Source organism: Muscardinus avellanarius (genome assembly GCF_963383645.1).
Source record: "Muscardinus avellanarius genome assembly, chromosome: 3".
NCBI classification, from domain to species: domain Eukaryota; kingdom Metazoa; phylum Chordata; class Mammalia; order Rodentia; family Gliridae; genus Muscardinus; species Muscardinus avellanarius.
The window spans coordinates 34,543,942-34,568,834 of NC_137788.1; the positions used below are offsets into that span (position 1 = coordinate 34,543,942).

Genomic DNA, 24,893 nt, shown 5'->3' on the forward strand with positions numbered 1-24,893 from the left:
GGAGCGGCGGCGGCGGCGGCGGCGGCATTCACGGGGCGGCGGCGCGGGCTCCGGCTCGGGCTCGGGCTCGGGCTCCGGCATGGTGCAATCCGGCCTCGTCCCGGGAGAGCGGGGCCCGCGCGCGGGGCCGGCGCCCGGGGAGCGGCTGCAGCGGCGGTGGCGGTGGCGGCTGCAGGCGCGGGCAGGCGGCAGGTGCTAGAAGCGGGGCTGGGCGAGGTGTGTGCCCGCCGGGCTCCCGGGCCGCCGCCCCCTCACTGTCCGGGTTCGTCTCTCTCCTCGTGCTCCCCAGCGCGTCCAGCCCCCTGCCTCCGCGCCCCGGCCCATGGCGCCCCGCGGCTGAGCCGGCGCCGCCAGGGACCCCTCCCGTGGGCCTCCCCGGGGCGCGCAGAGCCCGGAGCCGCCCGCCCACCCTCCGCGGAGCCTCCCTCCCCTCCGCGCCCGAGCCGGGCGGGACCATGGCCGCGAAGCTGCGAGCGCATCAGGTGGACGTGGACCCGGACTTCGCGCCGCAGAGCCGGCCGCGCTCCTGTACCTGGCCCCTGCCGCAGCCCGACTTGGCCGGCGACGAGGACAGAGCGCTGGGCGCAGGGGTGGCCGAGGGCGCCGAGGACTGCGGGCCGGAGCGCCGGGCGACCGCCCCGGCCATGGCCCCAGCGCCGCCGCTGGGCGCGGAGGTCGGACCGCTGCGGAAAGCGAAGAGCTCCCGGCGGAACGCGTGGGGGAACCTGTCCTACGCCGACCTCATCACCAAAGCCATCGAGAGCGCCCCGGACAAGCGGCTCACGCTCTCGCAGATCTACGACTGGATGGTCCGCTACGTGCCCTACTTCAAGGATAAAGGCGACAGCAACAGCTCAGCCGGCTGGAAGGTGGGGGCGTCCGGCTGGGGAGGGGGCTGGGGACGCCGACTGGGCTTCCAGGGGCTACTACGTGGGTCTGGGCTGCGGGTGGGCCGTTCGGAGGCGAGCTCCGGGGCACCCCCGGGTCACGGAGTGTGTGCCCAGGGCGTGGGGCGGGCCGGCAGACAGGCGGGGGCGTGCTGGGAGCAGCTGTGTGCGTGCTCCCTGGAGGGGAGGGCTGCCGGGTGGGAGGCCTGGTAGGGTGACCAGGGGCTGCAGCTTTGAGTCGACCCTGAGGACCATCCCCACCCCGTCCTTGGGGGCATGCAGAGGAGCCATTCCTGGCATGGACATTGAGGAGTTCCCTCGATCCCCCGAGTTTGCTTTGTGCTACTCTTGTTTTACCCTTCCTACCAGGGCACCTTTCTAAGAGGTGGAATGATGACTTGGGACCGGTGGCTGTTTTCCCTCCCAAATCTTTTCGGGTGAGGAGTGCAGACCATAAGCCCACATTTCTGTCTGTGGTTCCAGGAGTTGGCCCTGGGGCACCAGCCTGACAGGTGACCCGAGGTGTGACTTCTCCGTGGGGCAGATGCTGCCTGCCCCTGACCTGGGTCATATGGGGGGCTGGTGAGAACCCTGGCAGATGCAAGGGCAAGGTGCTGAGGGTTGGGGGGTCTGGCCCTGCTCATCCCAGGCAGCCTGTCTTCCACCTCCTTGGCTTGAGCCCAGCTGTATTAGGGGTGGGGGAGGGGCTGGGATACCCCAGGGAGGCCTCAGTGCTAGGCAGTGGAGAGGGCAGAGCCATCTTGGGGGAGGACAGGGTCAGGACCTGATTGGGTTGTGGCCTCCAGACCATCTCTGACCATCTCAGATGGGGCTGGTCTATGCCTTGGGGCAGTGGGGCTGGAGGGGGCTTGTGCCTAGGTGAGCTGTCAGACTCCCAGTGGGAGAGCTGCCTTTGTGAGAGCGGCATGCCCAAATACAGGGAGGGGGCTGTACCCTACACTGGTGGCTGCCAGCAAGGCCCAGGGAGGGAGGTGTGCCAGCAGAGGAGGGGAGGCTCACTGACATGGATGGCTCTAGATGCCCCTGGCAGCCCTGTAGGGATCAGGGGGTCCTGACCTGGGAGCCAGCGGCTCCCCAGCTTTGTGCTGCTGCTTCTCTGTCTGTCGGCCACTATGGGGCAGGGACGCAGGCCAGAAGAGCAGACATGAGTCTCCTCCATCCCTTCTCCAGTCCCCTTAAGTTCAATCCCCGCCCAAACAGGTCTTCCTCCCGAGTGTGTCCTGCCCTTGGGCTTTTGCCCCCACCTACCTCACTTGGTCCCCATGCCCTGGCCTGCCTTTCACTCCTGATGGATTCCTGTTCACTGTACTCAAGGGCACAAAGTTGAGATGCCTCCTCCAGGAAGCCCTCCCTGACCCTTTTTGGCTAATTCAGGACTCGCCAATCAATGCCTGCAGCGGGTGTCAGTCTTCTGTGTCCTGTCTCATTTCTCCTCCCTGCCTCACCCTTGGAAGGCAGTGGCAGTATCAGGGCCGTTCTCTGCCCACAGCACCCAGCAGAGAGCTTGGCACTAAGAAGCCACTAGTGCCATGTGTAATAAAAGGGAAGAGAGGTGCTGAGGATGCAGAGTTGGGGTTAGGGGAGGATCAGGTGGGCCAGACTAGGCTAGGAGGGCTCCCTGCAGGAGGTGGAGCTCCAGCTGAGCTTGCTGGATAAGGGAGGAAGGGGAAAGGTGGGCAGAGGGGACTTGGGGCTGAAGCAGGAGAGAGATGCAGCTCGCTGAGTGCCGGGGGCCACGCTCTGTGCAAGTACCTCATTCAGACTAAACGCTCCCAGCCATCCTAGGTGGGGCTCACTGTGAACTGCCTAAGGTCACACATTGAGAAGATGGGAAAACTGGACTCCAACCCAGGTGTGTCGCCTTCCAGGGCCCCACAGAGCCTTTGGAACAGTGCAGCTGGCAGCTGCTGGGAGGGGCCCGCTGGAGGCTCTTGAGCTGGGCAGGCAGGTGTAAACCCTAGGAGAGTGCCTGGAGATCATTAGGTCCTTAAGTTACTTCTCACACAGTGAGACTGAGGCCGTGGGAGGGGACCGGACTCTCCTGCGGGTGGCAGTGAGCGGCAGGCCCTGGACGAGGGCCCAGGTCTCCCTCTTGCCTGTTGGATGCGGTCCCCACTGTGCCACACTGCTGGGGACACGCGGGTTCTCCCTGTGCCTGGCTCCCAGTCCTGGGCACTGGAGAAGGAGCCTCAGGCTTGGGCTCCTGCCCTAGGCCCTGATGGAGACCACTGAGGCACAGAGTGTGACCTGCTTCCATGCTGTTCCTTCAGTGGCTGTGCCTTTCTACTCCCCCACCCCAGCTACCCAGGACGCTTCCTTTCCCACTCATTCCTGGGGCTTCCAGCCCTGGCACCTCATCCACCATTCCCAACCAGTTCCTCCAGAGGCCTGGTGGAGGAGCCATTTCCAACTCCCAGCAGATCTCACATTGACACCAGCTGTTGAGGTACACCTCAGATGCCAGGGCCCACCACTCCTTCCTTCCTTCCTCCCTCCCCAGCAAAAGCATTACATTTGAATCCCTGGGGAGGGCATACCAAGCCCTGAGTTTTGTAGGGTGAGGGGACCATGGGGAAAGGCCTTAACTCTGCCTTCAGGATGCATCTGGTTCAGCCAGTTCCACACCCCTGTGTTTTGCAGACAGGAAAGGCTGGGGGTGGTGTAGGGGTTCCGGGGAGGTGGGCTAGATACCTCAGGGAACCAGGCAGGTCCTTACAGAGGCGGCAGCACTTGATGGAGCTGCCTTCACTGGGGATGGGAGAACTGGGGAGATAGATAGTCTTCCAGGGGATGGGGGGATGGACTACATACCAGAAGGCAGGGAGGTAGGATTATGCATGTTGGGTTTGGGGAATGATTTGGGTGTACCAGGCTGGAACGTAGGGTTCCCAGGCATGGTGGGGAGGTGGCATGGGGCAGGTGGAGTAGGCCGATTAGGAAGGGCCGGAGTGCTGGGCCTTTGCCCTGTGGTCCCATCTGTGGTATGGAGCGGTGACCCAGTGTGTGGAGGACAGTGGCTGGAGGAGGCAGAGCCAGCAGCAGGTTCAGAACACCTGAACCAGGCCTGAGGCCCAGAGAGAGGCCGTGCTCCCAGCTGGGAGCACACCAAAGGGCTGGGCGGGTCCTGTTTTCCTTGGGGCAGAGGGCCTCAGGCCTGGGATCAGGGCTTCGGCGGGATCCCTCTCCCTCCCCCAAGTCCCATAAGTGCTGCCATCCAGCTAGAGCCTCCCACTTCCCCATCAGATGCTCCAGCTCCACTTTTGCTTAGCTCTGAACTCCTCCAGGAAGGCTTCCAGGCTGTTGTGAGTCCTGGGGCTCCTTCCACTTAGTGCCCCCCACCCCCCAGGCCTATTGTGTTTCCTGGCTGCCAGCTCCTTTGGGCTCCCAGGCCAGGCCTGGGTACCTCCCCTTCCAGTCCCTAAGCCCAGCAGGGAGGAGCACAGTGGATGGGGACTGCCCTTCTCCTAGGGCTAGAGCAGCCCGGCTGCCTAGGGGTGGTGTCAGAGGGGCTGGTGCTTCTCCCATCTGGCTCAGCCTTGGGCTCTAGAAGTTCCAGGTGGGGTGGGGGCTGGAAGAGAGGGGCTGATCTGAGAGGCTAGGAGCAGGGCCCTGGCAGCGAGTGTGGGCCCCCCCTTTTTCTCTCCCCTCCAGCCTGCTCCAGCAGGACTCCCTCCTCCTCCTTTGTCCTCCGGGGATCCCCAGCCCCAAGGGCTGGTGGGGGTGCAGGAGGAGGCGGTGTGAGCCCCGATTGGGGGTGTCCTCACCCCCCTCGCTGCACGAGCGAGGGGCTGGCAGCTGCCCGCCTCCTGGGCACAAGCCCGTGCCAGCCGCTCCTGGCACAGTTGCTGGCACGCCCGGCAGACTCCCACGGCCACCTGCTCACACCCACCCACGAGCGCTGGCGCGCTGCGGGCCCTTCCGGCTTCCCGGGCCTCCCGGCGCCCCTCCCCCGCCCCAGGCCCAATCCCCTACTCGATCCCCAGCTCTCCACGGACCCCTTGGCTTGCGGCCGGCGGCCCCACAGCCCCCTGCCTCCGCCCGCGGCGAGTGCAACTTGGGGAGCTCAGGAGGCGGGGCGGCAGGGCCTGGGGTAGCCGCACCGCGGGGGAAGGGGACTGGGAGGCAGGCAGACAGACCGACAGACAGGGTGAGGGCCCCGCCTGCCACCTGGCGCCGCTCCAGCGGGACGATGGCGGGCAGCGCCGTGCCAGGCGGTAATTGCAGACAGACTAATTTAAAGAGATGAGACGGTTATTTTTAACTCGCGTTAAGGTAATGAACGGCGCGGGGGGTTTGCGGGTTCGAAAGTTCAGCGCCCCCAGCCCCCACTTTCTGTGGGTCGGGGGCCCCCTCTCTGCACCCCTGGGGGCTGCAGCCTCAGGACTGACTGAGGCGGGCAGGGGAGGAAGGCAGAAGCAGCCCCGCCAGAGGACGGGAGGGCTGAGGGGGACCGACAGAGGCAAGCACTAGCAAGCGCCAGTCCCAGTAAGTCCTACCACCAGCCTTCCAGGGGGTTAGTGTCCCATCTCCAGGTGGGGAAGTGACTTCCTCAGGGAGTGGCCGACTTAGGAACTGAACTACCTACTAGCCCTCAGACTACAGTTTTTTCTATGTCATGGGATGGGAGCCCGCATGGATGGGGACTGGAGGAAAGGGTGTGGATTGAGGCTTCGAAAGGGTTAGGGGCTGTTCCTTGCAGCCCATCTTCTCCTGTGTTTAAATGACAGGTGGTGAGGGGCCCACGTGGGGTCCTGGAGTCTGTCTGTGTATTGGGAGGGCCAAGGGAGTGGTCATGGACTGCTTGTGGCTGTGAGCCCAGGGAATAGGGGTGCTGCAGCTGCGGCCTGAGCCCCCTCATCTCCACTTCCCTGACCTCTGCTGATGCACCTAGCCTCTCCAGTTATGGGCCTCTCTCCCACCTGGGGCTGGCACCTGGGGAAAGGGTAGATGGGGCTGGGCGCCTGCGCTCATGGTGCTGACAGTCCACCTCCAGTGGACTTGGGTCTCTGAAGCCGTAGAGGGGCACAGAGCCATACCAGTTCAGCCCCTTTGACAGGCTTCCAATAACTGGGAACTCGCCCACTCTGGAACTGCCCACCCTGTTGCTAGAAGTGTGGCAAAGCTGTAAGTGTATTTCTTCTCCCCTGGAGCATCACGCGGGGTGTCCTGGTGCCGCCCTTTGGGGTCATTTGGAGTCCGCTGTGAAGTCAGGGCTGGGTGGGGGCTGAGGGGCCCCCGTGGGGAGCCCGGTGCAGTGTGTGTGTGAGCTAATGAAGCGTCTCTCTTTCTGGTCCTCTATGTCCAGAGGGCCTTAACTCAGGCTCTGGTGTTGTGACTCACAAACCCTCTGGTTCTAGAAGCCAGGAGGGTTGACTGGATCTGGTCCTGAGAGCGCTGCTCACTGGTGGGTGCGTGGGAGCTTAGGTGTGGATAGTCTTGAACTTGGTGTAATCTCTCCGCACAATGCAGGGAGTATCCGTAGCAGTCCCAGCTGGCCCCAGAGCAGGCAGATGGGGGGCTCAGGGCGTTGGGTGAGCATTAGCTCAGGCTCCGGGGCCTGGGTAGGGTGCTCAGGGGGACAGCTGGATCTGGTGTGCCCCCCTTCTCCTGGCACCCTGGTTGCCATGGAAACCAACTCCTGTTTGGGAGGGTTTGGCTGTTTGCTGCCTCTCCCCACCCCCCAACCCATATGTGGAGGTGGGAGGGGGCCAGGTGGCGTGTGGGGGAGGGGCCTCCCACGCCCCCTCCCCGGGGGGCCTCCCTCTTTGCAGAGAGAAACCTTTCTGGTCTCCAAGGGAGGGGTGCCTCCTGTGGGAAGGGGAGTGAAAATTGAGAGTGATGCCTGGGTGCTAGGTAGTCAGCAGGGCACTCTGTACTCATTCTCTCCCTCTGCCCTCCCTGGGTCCAGCCAGGCACACAGTAATAGCCCCATTTCGCAGTTGGGGAAACTGAGGCACAGCTGGGATGAGGCAGAGCCTGGATTTAGATACAGACCTGTCTGTGTCTACTGCTTTTTTCCATCTCCAATGCCGGTGCTGTTTCAACTCCACACACCCGCCAGCCTTCCTGCCCCAAGGCCCTTTCCTGCTCTACAACCCTCTGGGGCTCCTCAGTACCCCTGGGAACCAACAGAGCTCAGACTACTCAGCTTGGTCCCCGGATCCTCTTGGCTCAGTCCAGGCCCTGCCCTGCCCTGCCTTCCAGCCTTCCTGCTGCCTCTGATGTCAGGTGCCTGACACCGGAGTCCTACCCGCACCCACTGTCATGTGCTCGCCCTGGCAGCTCTCCTTGGCTGGTCTCTTGAGACACCCCTCACAGTGGTCTGGGTGTAGACTGTACCTTCCAGGTGGTTCTGGCACCAAATGTGTCTTCTTGAGAATTTTGCTTTGCATCCTTACTATTCACAAACCTGGCTGACGATCAGTCATCCAGAAGCTTTTCAACAACGCAGGCTTCCAGTCCCCACCTCAAACCCTCTGTGTCAGACTCTTAGCAGGTGGGCTCTGGAATCTATATTTTAATAAGTATGTCTGGTGACAGATCATTCAGAAGCAATGCCTTAGATGGTGGCTCCCCAGCCTTCTCCTAGTCCCCTGTCCCACTCCTTGTCACAGGTGAGCTTCTTTTCCAAGCAAGCTGCCTAGGCAGAACCCACGCCTCTCCTCCCTGCCCCTTTTGGGTCCCCATGTAGTCAGTTGCAAAGGACCAAGTCACTTCCCCAGCACCTGCACCTACACCCACAACCATGACTTAGGAGTCACACCAAGTAGGACAAGGATGGAGACTGGAGCCACAGCCAGGGCTGATGTGCACGGTGGCAGAGAGCCTTTGCCACCAGAGGGAGGGGAAATGTCCTGGAACATACATCGGGCCTCTCTGGGACTGGAGTCATGAAGAAGCTGACCGTCACCATCCCCATCTGGCCAGCTCCCACCTGGTGTGGGAGAGAAGAGGGCAGGTGGCAGCCCAGCGCTGCTTGTCCAGACCCGGGGCCTTAGTGGGTCACTCCAGGCCCGGTCCTTTCCAGCCACCCCTTGTCTTCCGACCCTTGCTTTAGCCACCCTGAACTGTTGGACTCAGATTCAACCTGCCATGTGCCAACAACACACATTCTGTCATTTAATTTTCACAGCCGCCCCGTGATGCTGGTATTGTTGCTGTCCCCATTTACAGATGAAGAAGCTAACAATGAGAGAAATAAAGAGGCTTTAACAGCATCTCACTCTGAGCGGCAGGAGTGGAACTCCCCAGGGTTGTTTCCACCCTCACCCGGTGCTGTGGCCGGGCCATTCCAAGCGGACCTTCCTATCCTCTGCTCCTGCCCCAGTTGCTCTCTGTCTGCTGCTCTTGGAGTTTGGCCCTCAGGATTCTAGCCTTGGGACTGACCCTGGGTCCCTGGCTCCCTTTCCCAGACAGAGTACACCGCCCCCAGGTGGGGAAGGGAAGACCAGCTTGGTGTTCCCTTGGTCTGCAGGCCCAGGGCTGGTGGGCTGACAGCAATTCCTCCGTTCACTCTACTCCACAGCTGTACCCAGTGAGTGCCTGCTGGGCAGGGCTGTGCAGAGAGGAACCTGACCCTGATCTTGAGGGGCCTGCTGGTCAAGCTGAGAAGATAAGATGAGGACATTGGTTCTGATTCAGGATAAAAACTTCTCAGGGTCAGGATAGAAGGTCACAAAATCATTTGTGGTGTTTGGAGGTAGGGGGGTAGGAACCAGACAAAGGGGAGCAAACCCTCAGGACTTCTTAGGGAGCCCGGGGGAGTCAAGGCTGGAGAAGAAAGTGAGTGGCCTTGACTGGCCAGCCCAGGAGCTGGCCCTGCAGGCTGTGGAGGCAGAAGTGGCATGAGCGGGCACCTCAAGGGTTGTGTGGAAAGGGTGGTTTCAAGGAGGTTAGTGTGGGCTTGGTCCTGGGGTGAAGGGAGAAAATTAATCTGGGCTAGTGTGGTGTCCTAAAGAGTCCAAGGTGCCAGCCTGAGATCTCTGCAGTACCCTGTGGTACCTGGAGGCTCTCAGGTGAGACGCAGCTGGTGGGTTAGGAGCCTGGGAGGCAAATGGCACAGGCAGAGGCTGGTTCTGATTATTCTCTGAGTAGCCTTGGGCAACTGAGCCTCGGTTTCCGCCTCTACAAAGTTGGATAATAGGACTCTGTTCAAGCTTTATTGTGGGGATTATAGGAAAAATACATGTGAAGTCCCAAGAAGTCTTAGCAGATGTCATTACTTCATTTCTTGTTCCAGGAAAGGAAAAGAACCATCTCCCCAGGTGCTGTGTAGAGTAGAGCTTGGGCCCTGACGCTAAGACACACTGTGTGTGTGTGTGTGTGTGTGTGTGTGTGTGTGTGTGTGTGTGTGTGTGTTATGGAGGTGTTGCCCCTCGAAGACCTCACTTTCTGGTCCCTGCAGTGAAGGTATAAGCTATCTAGAATGTCCAAGCTCCCTCTTGCTTTTAGTTTGACCCACCCCTTGCAGGCCTGCAGAGCCTCCCCCTGGCCTTGGGAGCTATGCAGAGTGGGTTTCAGGTGCCAGGTATTTTGTTTTTACAGATGAAGGGAATGGCTTGTTCAAGGTCACCCTGGAACCTAGGGCTGCCTGCCCCTGTGATAGCCATTGGCTCCTCTGCCCCCCTGGCAGGCTGTGTGACCTTGGACACAGCCCTTCCTTCTCTGGCTCTGATATCCCCTCCCCCAAAGCTCTGGGATGCTGGGAGCCCCCCTCTGCCCCCTCCTCTGTCCTCATCTGGCCTTGCCACCTTCTCCTCCTGTAACCCGAGCTGGGCTGTGGGGGAAGGGGCTTGCCTTGTGCCTGAGGCACCTGCCACTGAGCAGATGTGTGGGGACCAAGGCCCCAGGAGAGGAGCGCGGGTGCCTAGCAGCAAGCCCCTGGCGAGGGCAGGAAGCACTGGGCATACCCAGCCCTGGCCGCTGGCCCCTGCCCCTGGAGCTCGCCTGAGCACTTGTTCACTTTTTAGCAGACATGCATGGCACTCCGAGGCATCTTGAAGGAACTCTTGAGTCTTCAGGAGAAGACAGATGGCAGATGAGGCTGGTGCCCGGTCTGGGTGGGCTTCCCTGGGCTCCGGGAGCCCCCTGGCATGGAGACAGAGGGCCATGGGTGGCCTCTGGGGGCAAGGCCATGTCTGTGCGGGTGGCCATGCCCCTGGGAGAGCAGATGGTTCTCTTGGCCCTGTGCCCGCTCCTCCCCCCCCCCACACACACACCAGGAGCCAGCCTGCAGGGCTGGGGCACAGCTGTTGGGCCCTCCCCAGAGCCAGGCCCAGGGCAGGGCTGGGTGAAGTCACTGCAGCTGCTCCCAGGGGCTGGGGCAGGGGAGTAGGGGGTCCTGCCCATGGAGGAAGAAGCTCTGCATGCCAGCAGCACCAGGAGGAGTCTGAATAGCTTTGCATTTGAGGGTTCTGTTTAATCCCAGATGTGGGGTGACAGTCTATGGAGGAGTGTTGAGCCAATGTGGAAAGTCCTCTGCTCTAGGCCCACCCCGGAGCTTCTGCCTAGTCACGGCTTCCCCCTGGAACCCTTCCTCTCAGGGCAGGAAGAAGAGCAAGGGCCCTGACTGTGGCTCTTGCATCATCCCTGTATGCTGTGTCTGTGAAGTGGGGATATAAACCCACTCAGAGGGTTATCACAAACTCAGTAGGGTGGTAGTAACTGTTGGCTCATGGTAAAAGGTAAATGGTAGCCTTTTCTCCTCTCACCTTGCTGAATTTTCCCGAGAAGCCAGGAAGTGCTGGGAAAAGGGAAGAGGGTGCCAGGGACTCCATGGTGGGGGTGGACAGGGCCCAGAGCACTGCCTAAGGTTTTCCTGGATGGAATCTGCACTGAAACACCAGGCCGGAGCTATATGGGGCTCCTGAGAGCATCATCCTATCTGTAGACTTCCACTGAGCCAGAGATCTCCCTGTGTAGTTCAAATAGACAGACTCAGACTCAGACTCTGGCTTACAGTTAGATCTGCAGTAGCACTGCCGTGGGGCAGCTACCTTTGGATTTGTAGAGGGTACAGGAAGGGACCCCAGAGCCAGCCTTGAAGGAAGAGCAGGGGCAAAGGGAACGGAGTATGCAGAGGCACAATGGGTGGACATCCAGGGTGGCTGGAGGCCCCATAGGCCTGAGGGCTTGGGGGTGATGAGATTGGAGCTAGACCTGAGCCCATGGTTAGCAGGAAACCATGGGCTTTTGAGCAGGGATAAGCCTGAACTTGTGTTAGCAGTGTGCTTGCTACCCAGGCTGAGTGTGGGCTCTGCTGTGGGGGAAGGGGGCCACAGCCTGACCTCATGTTTTACTCCCACATTTGGTTTCTCCTGGTCCTGGCTGTTCCCTTCTGCTCACTGTTGAGTCCAGTCACTTGTAGACACCATTGGCCTATGGCCGTCTTGTCCTTTACCCCTCCTCTCCTTCAGACCCTAGTGCCAAAGAGTTGCACACGGCTTCAGGATCCGAGGTCAGCCGTGGTGCCCCTCTGCCAGGAAGCCTGCTGGGATGAGCACCCCAGCCGCACCCCAGATGGAAGGGCAAGGAGGGACCCCGGGGAGTCTGTGGTGCTGTCTGATGCAGGTTTGTGTACCTGGACCAGACTGGTTCCTGGATTGGCAAGAGGTGGGCTGGGGGTTATTCCTGAGGCTCTGGGGCAGGAAGGGATGAGATTCCTGATGTTCTGGGTTCTTCCCTATGGCCACTGGGGTTGGCCCAAGGTCACATGAATGAAGTTGGGACTTTAACCCCTGCCTTTGACCTTTCCTCATGCAGGACAGGAAGGAAGGAGGGAAAAGAGAAATGGGAGTTTGAGGGTTCAGACCTCTCACAGTAGCCCCATGGTGGTCTCTCTTCTGGGAGGCACTAAGGAGAGGAGCTGGGTCACGGTCCCTGTTGGGAAGGCAGGGTTAGTGTCCCGAGGGAGGGCTGGGTGAGATTTTGATGAAATCTGCAGAGGCATCTACACCCGATTCTTGGCTTGGACCTAGGTAGATGGACTCAAGACCCACAGGTGGACTCAGAGGTTCCTGGAAGGCCCCAGGACCAGCAAGGGGGTAGCACAGGCTTGATGGTAGGTGGGGGAATAAGCTTGTGTCTGATGAAAACCAGAAGAGCTTGGGCCCCAGAGCCGAGGCAGGGATGGTCACTGGGGTGGGGAGCAGAGAAGAGTGTCCCCTGCCACAGCGGGGACCAGGTGGAAAGGGCCCTGGCTTTGGAATCCAAAAGCCCAGAGCCCCAAACTTGGCTTTGGTCCAGTTCTCAGCTTCCAGGCCTTAGGTGTCATTTAACCCCACCTGGGCCTCAGTGTCCCTCCCTTATAGCGTAACAGTCCCTGCTCAGAGGATGGTTATCAGGACTAAAGAGGCTCGCCCACATCTGACATGCAGCAGGTGGTGTCTTTAAGCACACGCCAGTGGCATGCTAGAGCTGGCTCACACGGGCTCCTGAGAGCCTGTCGCTCACACTCCTCCCCAGCTCTGCGCTCAGTGACATCACGCTGGCTGCTTCAGATAGGCTGTAATGGTAGTATCCACACTGTAGAAATTAGCAAGATCTACAAACCAAATCAGGCGTCCCCCTCCCCGGAGAGCTGGTTGTTAAATATTTTCCAGCACACCACTGAATGTGCCCCCAGAAAGGATGACCTTTCCCTGCACCTGGTGCCCAGGATCACAGACCAAGATCATGGACACCAAGTCCGTGGCCCCTTCTGGGCCTGGGAAGATTGGACGCAGCCCTCACCCCAGGTGGCTCCCTACAGGCAGGGGACAGCAAATGACATCCCCTCCCGCCCCCAGAGATCTGGCAGGCCCTGGCTGGAGAAGTAAGATTGGATGAGGTTGAGCTGTCAGAGAATGAAGCTGTGCTGGGAGGAGAAATGAGGTTGTACTGGAAGATAAACGAGGTTGTACTGTCAGGGAATGAGGTGGTACTTGGAGGCAAGGTGAAGCTGCATTATTAGATAAATGAGGTTGTACTGTCAGGGGATGAAGTGTACTTGTTGGAGAGATGATGTCCTGCTGGATCAGTCGGGTTGCACCATCAGAGAACACAGGCGCACCACAGGAGGAAGGAGTGCCTCCGACTCACAGGATAAATGAGGGTGTCCTGTTGGATAAATGAGGGGGCCCGTCAGGTGAATGGAGTGCTGTTAGCAAATGAGGTTGTACTTGCTGGATAAATGGGACTGGTGTGCTGGATAAATGGGGTTGTGCTGTCAGATGAATGCATTACTGCTCCTGGGCGAAGGGTGTCCTGGGAATGGATGAGGGTGTCCCGCTGGATAGATGAGCCGCTGCTACCAAATGGATCAGACCCTGTCCACAAGGGAGGCACCATCAGCAAGGTCGAGGTGATTCTGTTTCCTCAGGGGCTCCTGGAGTACCTTCTGGCCCAGGTGATCTGAGCCGTAGAACACCTTGGGGGTGAACCAGTCTGGGTCAACATGGGCCGCAGGGTGGGGACCAGGGAGGAAGCTGCCTCGTGCACCCTGCGAGCCCTTCTTAGTGCTCTCCCTCGTGTGTTTCCTTCAGTGTGCTGTATTGTTCCTGACTTTCTCCAGGCCCCGCTGGTTTCCCATTCTGTCTTGTGTACTCTTCTTAGGCAATTTTGGAAAAGCCTTTATTGTGGGTCCACCAAGGCAGTCTCATTTAATTCCCCCCACAGCATTTCTCTCGTTCACGCATTCATTCCTTCCACAGACATTTAAGTGGTTGGTATGTGCCAAGCATATTAGGCACAGTGTAAAAAAAGGACAAAAAACAAAACCCTCATAAAAATTGTATTTTAATATAAGGGTAGCCAGACAATAAATAAAACAGAGAATATATATATATGGTGTGTGTGTGTGTGTGTGTGTGTGTGTGTGTGTGTGCGCGTGTGTTGAGTAGCCCTAATCCAAAACAATTAGGACCAAAAGTGTTTCAGATTTCAGTTTTTGGTTTTTTTTGAACTTGGGAATATTTGCATAGGCTTTACTGGTTGAGTATCCCTAATCCACAGTGCTCTAAAATCAGAAACTTTTTGTGTCATGGCATTCAAAAAGTTTCAGAATTCAAAGCATTTTAGATTTAGGATTTTCGGATTAGTAATGGTAAACCTGTATAAATTTAGAAAGTAATATTTGCTTTAGAAAATTCAGAATAGGAGTAATGGGGACAAGAAGTGGCAGGGAGGAGGAGCAATTCTGAAAGGGTGACTGGGCCAGGCCTGGAGACTTGAAGGAGATGAGAGGTCCCTGGGGGCCTCTGGCAGAGGTGGGACCACCTGGCAGGTTTGAGGAGCAGTGATGAACAGGACATCTGGGAGGGTGTGGAAGGTCCTGTGGGCCATGGCAGGGTCAGAGTGAGGAGGAGGGCATAGGAGGGCTCTGGAGGGACTGGATGTTGCCACAGTTATTGAAAGGATCACTCTGACTGCTGCATGGAACTGGAGTGCCAAAGCCCTGTGTTGCACCAATACTGGGCGTTGGCGCTGAACCCGGCATCCAGATCTGACACTTGAGCCCAAGCTCTCTGCATTGTGCCAGCCTCTCCAGCCTCCTCTCCCTGGTTGGTGGGGCCCTGGGGACTGTTCTCTGCAGCCCAGGTTCTGAGGGAGAATAGGTTAGACACAGGATGTAACCCACTGTCCTTCCCCTCCACCTCCATATGTCCCTCTGTCCTTCCTATCTCCTGAAGGAACATGTGCCTGGCCCGGATGTTGGTGTGGGAGATGTGAGGCCCCAGAAGCTGGGCCCAGCTCTGGGTACCAGGGGAGCCAGGCATGCCGGGACCAGGGCTGTGATGGTGGGTTGCTAGGCAACTCCAAGAGGGAGCCCTGGTTACTGCTGCCTGGCAGAGGCATCTCCCTCCTCTATCTCCCTCACCTCCTTCATGGCCTCTGCCTTCCCAGGAGACCTTGCAGGAGAGTCAGAGTTGAGATCTGTGCTTGCCACTGGATCTTGGCCGGGAGCTCTGATTGGTACCAGGTGGCTGGGTCCTAAGGAGCCGCACTGGGCTGCAGGGCCTGGACTTCTCTCATGGGGCACAACCCTGGTGCATGCCTGGCACACAGCCCAGCCCAGCAGTCAGAGGCCTAGGTCCTCACACACCTCTGAGCCTTCTCCCTGTGTGAATCTGAGCAAGGCAGGGCACCCCTCAAGGGCTCAGCTGCTCCATCCATCTGGCCTGCAGAACCCCTCCCCAAGGGCCTCACTCTGTGAGGGAGGGTGCTGAATGGGCAGGACTCCCACTCTCAGTGGCTCAAGTGCGTAACACAAGTTTTACATGAGGTTCCATTTATGAAAAGAGCCCCACTACTTTAAGAAAAATGTTTGAAACCCTCTGGAGTATCCAAGAATATTTAGTGTCAAATCAGAAAGGTCTCTAGAGCACAGTTGGCCCATGTCATCATTTTACAGGTAGGGAAAATGAGTCTTTGTGAGGTTGGACTTGGCCTTGGTCGGGTTGATAGGTGGGAAGAGCACTGGGCTGGGGGTCAGAGGCCGAGGCTCATGTCCTTATTCTGATACCAGGTCCTGGGTCACCTTGGGCAAGTCCTTTCTTTTCCCTGGGTTGGGCTGGTCTTGATGTCAGGCTGGGTAGGTAATCAAGGGGAAAAGGATGTAAAACCTCTGCAGGCCTGGAAAATATCTTGGGCAACCTATTTTTTATTTGTGGTACTGGGGATTGAACCCAGAGACATTCTACCTTCAAGCTATGACCTCATTCATTTTTTATTTATTTTTTTTATTTGAAACAGGGTCTCCCTAGGTTGCTGAGAATCTTGCTAAATTATTGAGACTGATCTTGACTCTGTGATCCTCCTGTCTCAGCCTCCCAAGTACTAGTATTATAGGCGTGCACTACTACGCCCAGCAAAAACATTTTTATAGTGTGTGTAAAGAAAATCTGGAGCTAGTATATAGCTCAATGGTCAAGCACTTGCCTAGCATTTGTGAGACCCTGGTTTCAATCCGTAGCACTGCCATAAAGGGGTGGGGACAGAAGAAAGAGGAAAAGAGGAGGAGGAGGAAGAGGAAGAGGAGGAGGAAGAGGGTATGGTAGGAAGAAAGATGTGGATAAATTATGAAGCACATGTGAAATCCCCTTAAATTCTAAAATGGAAGTATGAGACTTGTAGGAAATTTGGACTTTGCTCCATGCCCCCAGCCTTCCTACACACAGCTGGTTTCTAGGGCTAGTTTACACATGAGAAGTTCGAGGGGCACTAGAATACCGGCTTCTTCGGGAATCCTCTACCCGTTTCCCTCTCCCATGGCAGAATGTAATGTCTTTTAGACTCAAGAGAAGACCAACCTGAAATGAATACCTGGCTCTGTGTTTAACATGCTGTGTGGCCTTGGCAATCACAGCCTCTGGGCCTTACTCTCCTCTTTTTCTTGAGATAGGGATTCCAGCCCCTGACTCTGTGGCATCCAACCTAATGATTACGTGAGAGATGAACCTAGAATGCTGGGCTGAATATGTCGGTACTGAGTAGGTGCTCGTACCTGGTGGTGTCCTTCCTCCTCCTGCCGCAGGTGCTCCAGCTAGGCTGGCACACGATGGCATTGGTAAAGAGGTGTCGCTTAATAGGCCTCCGGCTGGAGAAGTGGGAAGGTGGGAGGTGGAGCCAGACGGTCCTATGGGGGAAGAGAACTGAGGCCTCCCAGGACAATGAACACAGGTGTGGGGGAGGGGCGGGAGCCAGGTGCAGGGGCGTGAAGGGAAGGGGGTATCCACCCGAGGGAATGCCACTCCCTGGGGTCCAGCTTTCCTCCTGTCAGGGCCCCAGGAGAAGCCAGGCAGGGCAGGGCTGGCAAGCCCAGCTGTTGCTTCCCAAAGCCAGAAAGTGCCAGAGATAGAGAGCCTGGGCCTGAAGAGCCAGGTCAGGAGCTGGGGGGGGGGGAGGTGGCACCTGGGCAGCAGGAAGGGGTTCCTGCAGGCTGGTGGGGAGGGGGTAGGAGGGAGCACCCTCACAGAGCAGTGGCCAGGATCAAGACTGGGCAGATGAACAGGTAAAGAGTAGATCTGAGACCTGAGGTGATACCTGGCACCGCTGCCTAGCCGTGGGTGCTGGGGGCAAGTTACACCCTGTCATGGGGGCAATGCAACTTCCCAGAGTGGTTAGTGCCCAGCACAGCTGGCTCAGGGCATAGCGTGGAGGAGATGGAGACGGAGCGGGTCTGTGGGGTGATCTAAGAGGTGAGATCTTCTGGCCAGAGTCAGGGATTTAACCACCATTTATGAGCACCTGGAGCGTCCCAACACAACCACACAACGTTAGCTCATGGCATGAGCTAGCAGCCTTATGAGGTGGTTATGACTGTAGACTGTTTTTTCAGAGTAGCTCAGAGATTGATACACAGCCACGTCACATAGCTAGGTGGCCAGAGTGCCTGACCTCCTGCCCAGCCCACTGACAGTCATGCCCACGCTGCCTCCACAGCGGTGCCTGAGTGGGGTGGTCCAGGCCACCAGGTGGGAGGCGAGGTGGAAGTGCTACTCAGACCGGGTGGGAGCCAGGCCAAGGGGGCTGCAGACTCGCCTGCTGTCATGTCCCTAGACAGCAATTTGGGGAGTACTGTAGACTGGCAACAGCAGAAATTTAGAAGGGGATCTGAACAGGAGAGCAAAGGTGAAGTCAGGGAGGTGCCAAGGTTCAGCAGAGGGGACTGTGGAGCCCTAGACAAGCCACCCTACCTCTCTGAGCCCAGGTCTCCTGACTGAAAATGTGGGGATTGGGCAGAGGCCCCACCAGGAAGGGAATCTGCGGCAGAACTGCAGCAGGTGCATCGGGAGGGGTGGGCAGGCAGGAGAGCTGGGCTGGCCTAGCAGAAGTGGGGTCAAAGGTTGTCCTTTGACGGGCGCAGAGGGATCCAAGGCCTCTCTGGAGCCTGCAGCAGCCTGGAGGAGTTGGGGGGAACCTTTGAAAAGTCTCAAGCCTATACCCGCCTTGGGGACCCCCAGCCTATTCTGCTTTCCCTGGCCAGCCCTTCCAGCGAAGGGTTAACAGTCTTCTCTACCTGCAGTTGCATTTTAAAGACACGAAATTAAAGCAGGTAATTTATTCTCCCCACACACGAAAGAGCAATTAGTTCTAAACAGGGCTTAATCAGTCACCGCGAGATTGATTTCTGGAGCCCTGGGTTTTCGGGCTCCTGGCGCCATGCCAGGCTGGGGAGGGGGGGGCGGACAAATGAGCCGCGGCGGCATGAGCCCTTACATAATCTGCTGGGGGGCCTGGCAGCCTGGCTAGCCCTGTTAGGGGCTTGGCTGAGTCGGGGAGAAGGGGTCCTGCGGAGCAGAGGGGCCCTCCCGGGTGGCCATGCCTCCAGGGAAAGGCCAGGCCCCAAGCTCCAGCCCCACCCTGTGTGTGTGGGGTGGGCGCACAGGTGCAGTTCGGGATAGAGGATGGGTAATCTGGGTTTGTCCAACCTGGTACTTACACCTGCACCCCTCTTCTCCCACCCGTACCTGACCTCCCCCCCTCCCCGTTTCCTCCCTATCCCCCTCTGGCTCGACTACATTCTCTCACCCTCTCCTCGCCTCTCTCGCTTTCTCCCCCTCCGCCTCCTCCCCTCCCCTCTCCCCACGGCTCCTCACCCCGCCCCCACGCCCGTGTCTCTGGCCACAGAACTCCATCCGGCACAACCTGTCGCTGCACACCCGTTTCATCCGCGTGCAGAACGAGGGCACCGGCAAGAGTTCGTGGTGGATGCTGAACCCTGAGGGGGGGAAGACGGGCAAGACCCCGCGGCGCAGGGCGGTGTCCATGGACAACGGGGCCAAGTTCCTGCGCATCAAGGGCAAGGCGAGCAAGAAGAAGCAGCTGCAGGCGCCGGAGCGCAGCCCCGACGACAGTCCCCCGGGCGCGCCAGCCCCGGGGCCGCTGCCCGCCGCCGCCAAGTGGGCCGCCAGCCCGGCCTCGCACGCCAGCGACGACTACGAGGCGTGGGCCGACTTCCGCGGCGGCGGGAGACCCCTGCTGGGGGAGGCGGCGGAGCTGGAGGACGACGAGGCCCTGGAGGCCCTGGCGCCGTCGTCGCCGCTCATGTACCCGAGCCCGGCGAGCGCGCTGTCGCCCGCGATGGGCGCGCGCTGCCCGGGGGAGCTGCCCCGCCTGGCGGAGCTGGGGGGCCCGCTGGGCTTGCACGGCGGCGGCGCGGGGCTGCCCGAGGCCCTGCTGGACGGCGCGCAGGACGCCTACGGGCCGCGGGCCCGCGCCGGGACGCCCGCCTACTTCGGGGGCTGCAAGGGCGGCGCCTACGGCGGGGGCGGGGGCTTCGGGCCGCCGCTGGGCGCGCTGCGCCGCCTGCCCATGCAGACCATCCAGGAGAACAAGCAGGCCAGCTTCGCGCCGGCCGCCGCCCCCTTCCGCCCCGGGGCGCTGCCCGCGCTGCTGCCGCCGCCCCCGCCCGCGCCCAGGCCGGGCCCGGTGCTGGGCGCGCCCGGGGAGCTGGCGCTGGCGGGTGCCGCCGCCGCCTATCCCGGCAAGGGGGCGGCCCCGTACGCGCCCCCCGCGCCCTCGCGCAGTGCCTTAGCCCACCCCATCAGCCTTATGACGCTGCCCGGCGACGCGGGCGCCGCGGGCCTGGCCCCGCCCGGCCACGCCGCCGCCTTCGGGGGCCCGCCCGGCGGCCTCCTGCTGGACGCGCTGCCCGGGCCCTACGCGGCCGCCGCCGCCGGGCCGCTGGGTGCGGCACCCGACCGCTTCCCGGCGGACCTGGACCTCGACATGTTCAGCGGGAGCCTCGAATGTGACGTCGAGTCCATCATCCTTAACGACTTCATGGACAGCGACGAAATGGACTTCAATTTCGACTCAGCCCTGCCTCCGCCGCCGCCCGGCCTGGCCGGGGCCCCGCCCCCCAATCAGAGCTGGGTACCAGGTTGAGGACTGCCTCCCCCATCTTGGGTGCCCAGGTCCCTTCGCAAGGGGCCTCAGTCTTCCCGTCCTGATCCCCGGGTCCCCATCCCTGATCCAGCTCCACAGGAGGATCCAGGAGGCAGCCCCAGCCCTCCTAAAGACATCCCTTAGAAGTTGGCCGCAGACGGAAGTGGGAGGAAGGGGCTGGGGCCCCACACCCTTCCTGCCCTCACTCCAGAGACCCCCTCTCCCTGCTCCCGATTGGGAAGCCTGGGAGGGGGGCTGTAGTCCAGGTTTTGTGGTAGTGGGAAGGAACCTGGTTTGGATGCTGGCGGGGGAAGCAACTAGGAGACCGGGCTGGGGAACGTTCCCGAACCTCAGCTTCATATTGAGAGCCCTTGAGGAGCATCACACACGGCCCACCTGCAAACCCAGTCTCATTCCCAACTGACACTCTTCCCCACTGTTCTTAATCTCACCACCAGAAGCCAGCAACCCTCTCCAGAAAATTCATTCACATCCACCTGTTGCCCATCTACCCTGAGCATCCTTCTTTGAAGGGGTCCCACGGTTCAGCCTCCCCCCCCCCCGTCCTATCCAGCCCAGTGTCCCCCTACCCGGCAGTCAGTCCCCCTTCTCAGCCTCCGCACCCCCCCCCCCCAGTACTGGTCTCAGCCTCTTCAGTGGGCCTCAGCTCCGGATCCATCCCCCATCGACACCCCTTTCTCCCATATTTATAAGTGTCCGGTCGGGGCGGGCGGTGGGCGCGGCGTCCCCGGCGCGTATCGTAGGCAGTGTACCGTGGCCGTGCCGTCAGCGTGTGCGTGTGTGTGTGTGCCGTGTCGAGGCCGTGTAGAGTGCATTGTACAGCATATTTTCATGAATAAAATTGTTTTAAATATTTCCCGCGCCTTGGGCTGGCAGGAGAGGGAGGCGGTGTTGGAGGATAACTGGCAGGGATTGTGTGGGGAGCAGGGTTCCCAGCGCCTGCCTGTATTGTGGTTTTGTGTCTGTCTGGATGAGTGTCAGCATTTGCTGGTGCTGGTCGGCTCAGCACACATGGGTTGAGGGCCTCCTGAGTTCCTGACCCAAAGATGTGCCTTGTGGAGCTCAGCACCTGTGTCTGTGAACATGTGTGCAGGAAGTTTCAGGCCTGGGGAAACTCTGTCCTGGATTAAGCCTTAGTGGTTGGGAGAGAGGGCACAGGTATTTACTGAGGACCTGTTCTGCCAGGCTCTATATGGGGAACAATTTTTGCTCTGATCAGATGGATGAGAAAACAAGGTCATGGGAAGGGAAAGAAACTTGGACAGGTGGAATGGGGATGGTGGAAAGAGAAGCCTCGGGAGGTGCAGACCTGTTGGAATCGGTTTCCTCTCATATATCATCTGTGTCCCCCCCACCCCCGGGCACATTTTCTTACATCGGTAGCATTGTTTTCTGTTCTATCTCACAGCATAGTAGCACCCATCTCAAGCAAATGAGGAACAGCATTTAAAAATTTAGTGCAGGTCCATTCTTTCCAGGAGGATTTAGTGAGCACCTATTAAGTGCCAGTTCTCATACCAAGCATAGAGACTTCCACAGAAGGCAACATAGGCCTCTGCCCTTGAGGAGCTTGAGGCTTGTGGGGGGTATGGATGGGTAAGTTGATGATTTTGGATCAGAGCAGGGATGGGTGGGGGAGCCAGGGGTCTGCTGTGACTGGCTCCCAGCTGAGCCTTGAAGGATGAATTGGCGTGGGGAGAAAGGGATTCTGAGTGAATGGCATAGTCAAAGCCCAGAACTGAGGAAACATAGGAATTCCATAACCCAAAGTAGCTGAGGGTGGCTGAAGCCCAGAGTTGGGAGGATTGCTGGTGGCAGGTGGGGAGATGGGCCAGGGGGCGACAGCGGGGAGAGGTGGCCAGCCAGAGGAGCTGCTGCCCGCTCCAAACGGCTGAGGGAGGGAAGTGGGGATGGAAGTCCACACATATTTTAGACGTAGAGTCACTGGGACTTGGTTATGGGTCGGACATGGCAGGGTTAGAGAGAGGAGTCTGTGGTGGTTGGGTACTTGGGCAGACAGGACCATTCCTGGAGATGGTCCCCATCACGGAAGGAGAGCCCTGGGGGAATGACCTGCTCAGTCAGCCTCAGCTAGTCTCAATTTGAGTTACAAACTATGGGATCCTCAGGTTGGGGAGCGGGGAGGGAGGCTCAGGAGCATTTCTACTGTGTGAATTGCATTCTCTGGTGTTGGGTAGTCTGGTAGCCAGATGTCCAGCTGGATAGGGGGGTCAGAGCAAGGCTTCTGGGATGGAGAGGGAGGTCAAGCCAGGAGCACAGAGCTTGTATTGGGCGTGTTGGGAATGGCTTGGAGGCGGGGCATTGCAGAGTGGGATGGGCAAGGAATCCAGGTCCTCTGACAAACATAGAAGCCCTTGGCACAGAAGGAAGAAACCACCTGGGGAGGAGGAACCAGGCTGAGTGAGAAGGGAAACCAGCACACAGTAGATCCTTTTCAGTTTATGAAAGGAAAGTGGTGAGCTCTGGATAGGAATGCCCAGTGCTCTTATCTCTAAGAGCCTCACTTTCTTGGTCTGGAAGATGGAGCAGTAGCACCTGTCTTGTAGAATTATTTGAGGAACAAATAAGATTGGATTCACTGATCATATGACTCCAAAATGTGGGCTGTCCTGTGGTACCCCTACCTCTTAGGAGGTGGCTGTGAGCAGGGAGCCAAAGGGGCTCAGATCCAGCAGGACCTGCACAGGTTCCAGCTTAGAACTGGGGGGCAGAGGCCTCACTGGTTGTGCAGTGGTGTGTCCCTGCTGGGCGGGGAGTGCATAGACACTGACAGGCCCTTCCCTGGGACAGATGCTCCGACCCCATCCACAGCCAGACTCAGAGATGCCCAAGCGTGGTCTGGCCTCCATATGGGCTGCAAAGCTGCCCCTCCCTAGGCTCACGGAGGGTGGGCTGCTGGTGTGCGTGTGCAGGTCTCTGTGTGTCATGTAGCCCCAGATGCATCTGTCTGTGTGGCCCCATGCACACGTGTGTGTGTGTGTGTGTGTGTGTGTGTGTGTGTTATTGTGCTGGGAGGGGGTAGGTTGGGTGGTGGTCAAGGTTTCCCTGTCCTTGTGCACACTAGAGTGTACATGGCTGAGTGTATGTGAGTGACGGAGTGTGCCCGCATGTGTGTCGGGGTGCAGAGGCTCTGCCTGTGTGGGTCGCTCTCCCAGCCTTCACATGTGTGCTGAACGCCTTCCTCTCTGGGTGTGCCTGTCTGTCTTGGCACAGAGCTTTCTCTAGGGAGCACCAGGCTGCTGTTCCCTGCCAGGAGCATCTTTGGGCTGCTCTGCTGTTTGTTGGAGGGGAGGGGAGCAGAGGGACCCTCCAGCCGCTGGGATCCAGCCCAGCCCGTGAGTAGGCAACAAGAGGCCACCTCAGAGTAATGACTGAGTACTGCCTGGCTCAGGTCAGTGATCATTCCCAAGAAGGCTTCTGTCCTGCCAGCCCCATTGGGAGAAAGGGGGCAACACCCCTGCAGCTGGGGGTCTGCCCCTGGCTCTTCCCCGCCAGCCTCGGAGCCCAGCAGACGCGCCCCCCTCCGTGCCCACTCCCTGGGAGGCGTCTGACACATGATTTATTCATAAAAAGCCATTATTTGTGCCAAAGAAGAACTGAGCTGCTCGCTTTTTAAGTGCTGATAATGCTCTCAGCCTCCAGGCCTGCCCTCCCCTCCCCTCCTCTCTTCCCTCTCACCTCCTTCAGACTTCCTTCCTCTCCTGCCTCCTCCTCCCCCTTTTCCCCCAGCCCCTCCCTTTCCCCTCTCCATTCCTCCTTCATTGTTCTCTCTTCATTTCCTCCCTCCCTCCCTTCCTTCTCCTTCCCTCTCCCCAGCTCAGCCCCTCCCCAAGCCCTCTCTACCATCAGGCGGTGGGGGAGCCAGGCAGGCTCCAGGGGTCTCAGAGACAATTGTCTCCAATTGAGGAAGTGCCTGCACCTGGCCTGGAGCCCGTGGACCCCAGCCATCCACCTCAGCCTTCCCTTTCTGTTTTCTTTATGTGGTAGTGAGGATTGAACCCAGGGGCACTCTACCTCTGAGCTACACCCCCAGCCCTTTTTATTTTTCGTATTTTAAGACAGGATCTTGCTAAGTTGCTGAGGGTCTAAGTTTCTGGAGGCTGGCCTGAAACTCCTGTCTCAGCCTCCCAAGTGCTGGGACTGCAGGTGTGTGCCACCACGCCGGCCTCAGCCTTCCCCTCTTTAGGACTGTAGGAAGGCTGGGAAGAGTAGGGCTTTTGAAAGCTGTCCTACAGCTTTCCCTCCACTAAAGGGTGTGACTTCAACCCTCCCCCATTAGCGTCAGCCTTCCAGAATTCCAAATAAACATTTGGTCCAGCTAAAAACAGTGCACTTGCTATGCAAGTGCAGATTCAGAGCAAGCTCCTAGGACCCCTTCCCTAGCCAGGAGTGCCCCTGTGCTCCCCCGTATGGAAATTCTGGAGCCACTGTTACTCAGGTGGTGCGGAGAGAGGCTGGCATCCAGGGAGGCACCTGGGTTCCATCACAGACAGGAGGCAGCAGAATATGTTCACAGATGGCAGCTTGGACACGGACCCATACAAGGTTCTTAGAAGCAGATATCCTAGATCCACGTGTGCGTGTCCTCATGCTTGCACATGCACGTGGGTATGACACACACACGCACACACACACGCACACACTCTCACGTGCTCAGCCACCCACCTACTCACGCATATGGAGAGCTCGTCCTCGCCCCTTTCCCGAGTGTTCCTCCCCTGAGCGCCTGCCGTGGGGGCTGCAACTCTTTCCCCATTCAGACACTTGTTCGTTCATTCATTCATTCATTCATTCATTCACTGTATACGCTTTGCTTTGGCACCTCTTCTGTGCTGGCCCTTGTGTTGGGCTCTGAAGTGGAGGAAATGAACCCGATTGGCCCTAGAGAGGGAGCCTGGAGCAGAGCGGGCCCTGCCAACCCACCCCTGCAGCCTTGGGCTGGGAGTTGGGGGTCCAGCAGGCGAGGGGTTAAGTCATTTGGCATCCAGAGCTGGAGCCATTAGGCCTCCTAATTATGAAATTATCGAGGTCCTCAGGTGACTGCTAATTTCACACACACTGTTCCTCTCACGGCTA

General features: G+C 59.0%; 1 protein-coding gene across 1 annotated transcript; it reads left to right on the forward strand.

Moving 5' to 3' along the window:
• Positions 1-455: 455 nt before the first annotated feature.
• FOXO6 (forkhead box O6) lies at positions 456-19,775 on the forward strand (the record flags this gene model as incomplete). The annotated part of the gene is made up of 2 exons (XM_080692854.1): positions 456-869; positions 18,516-19,775. The coding sequence occupies 2 exons, from the start codon at positions 456-458 to the stop codon at positions 19,773-19,775; spliced, it is 1,674 nt and encodes a 557-aa protein (XP_080548980.1).
• Between the last annotated feature and the right edge of the window lie 5,118 nt (positions 19,776-24,893).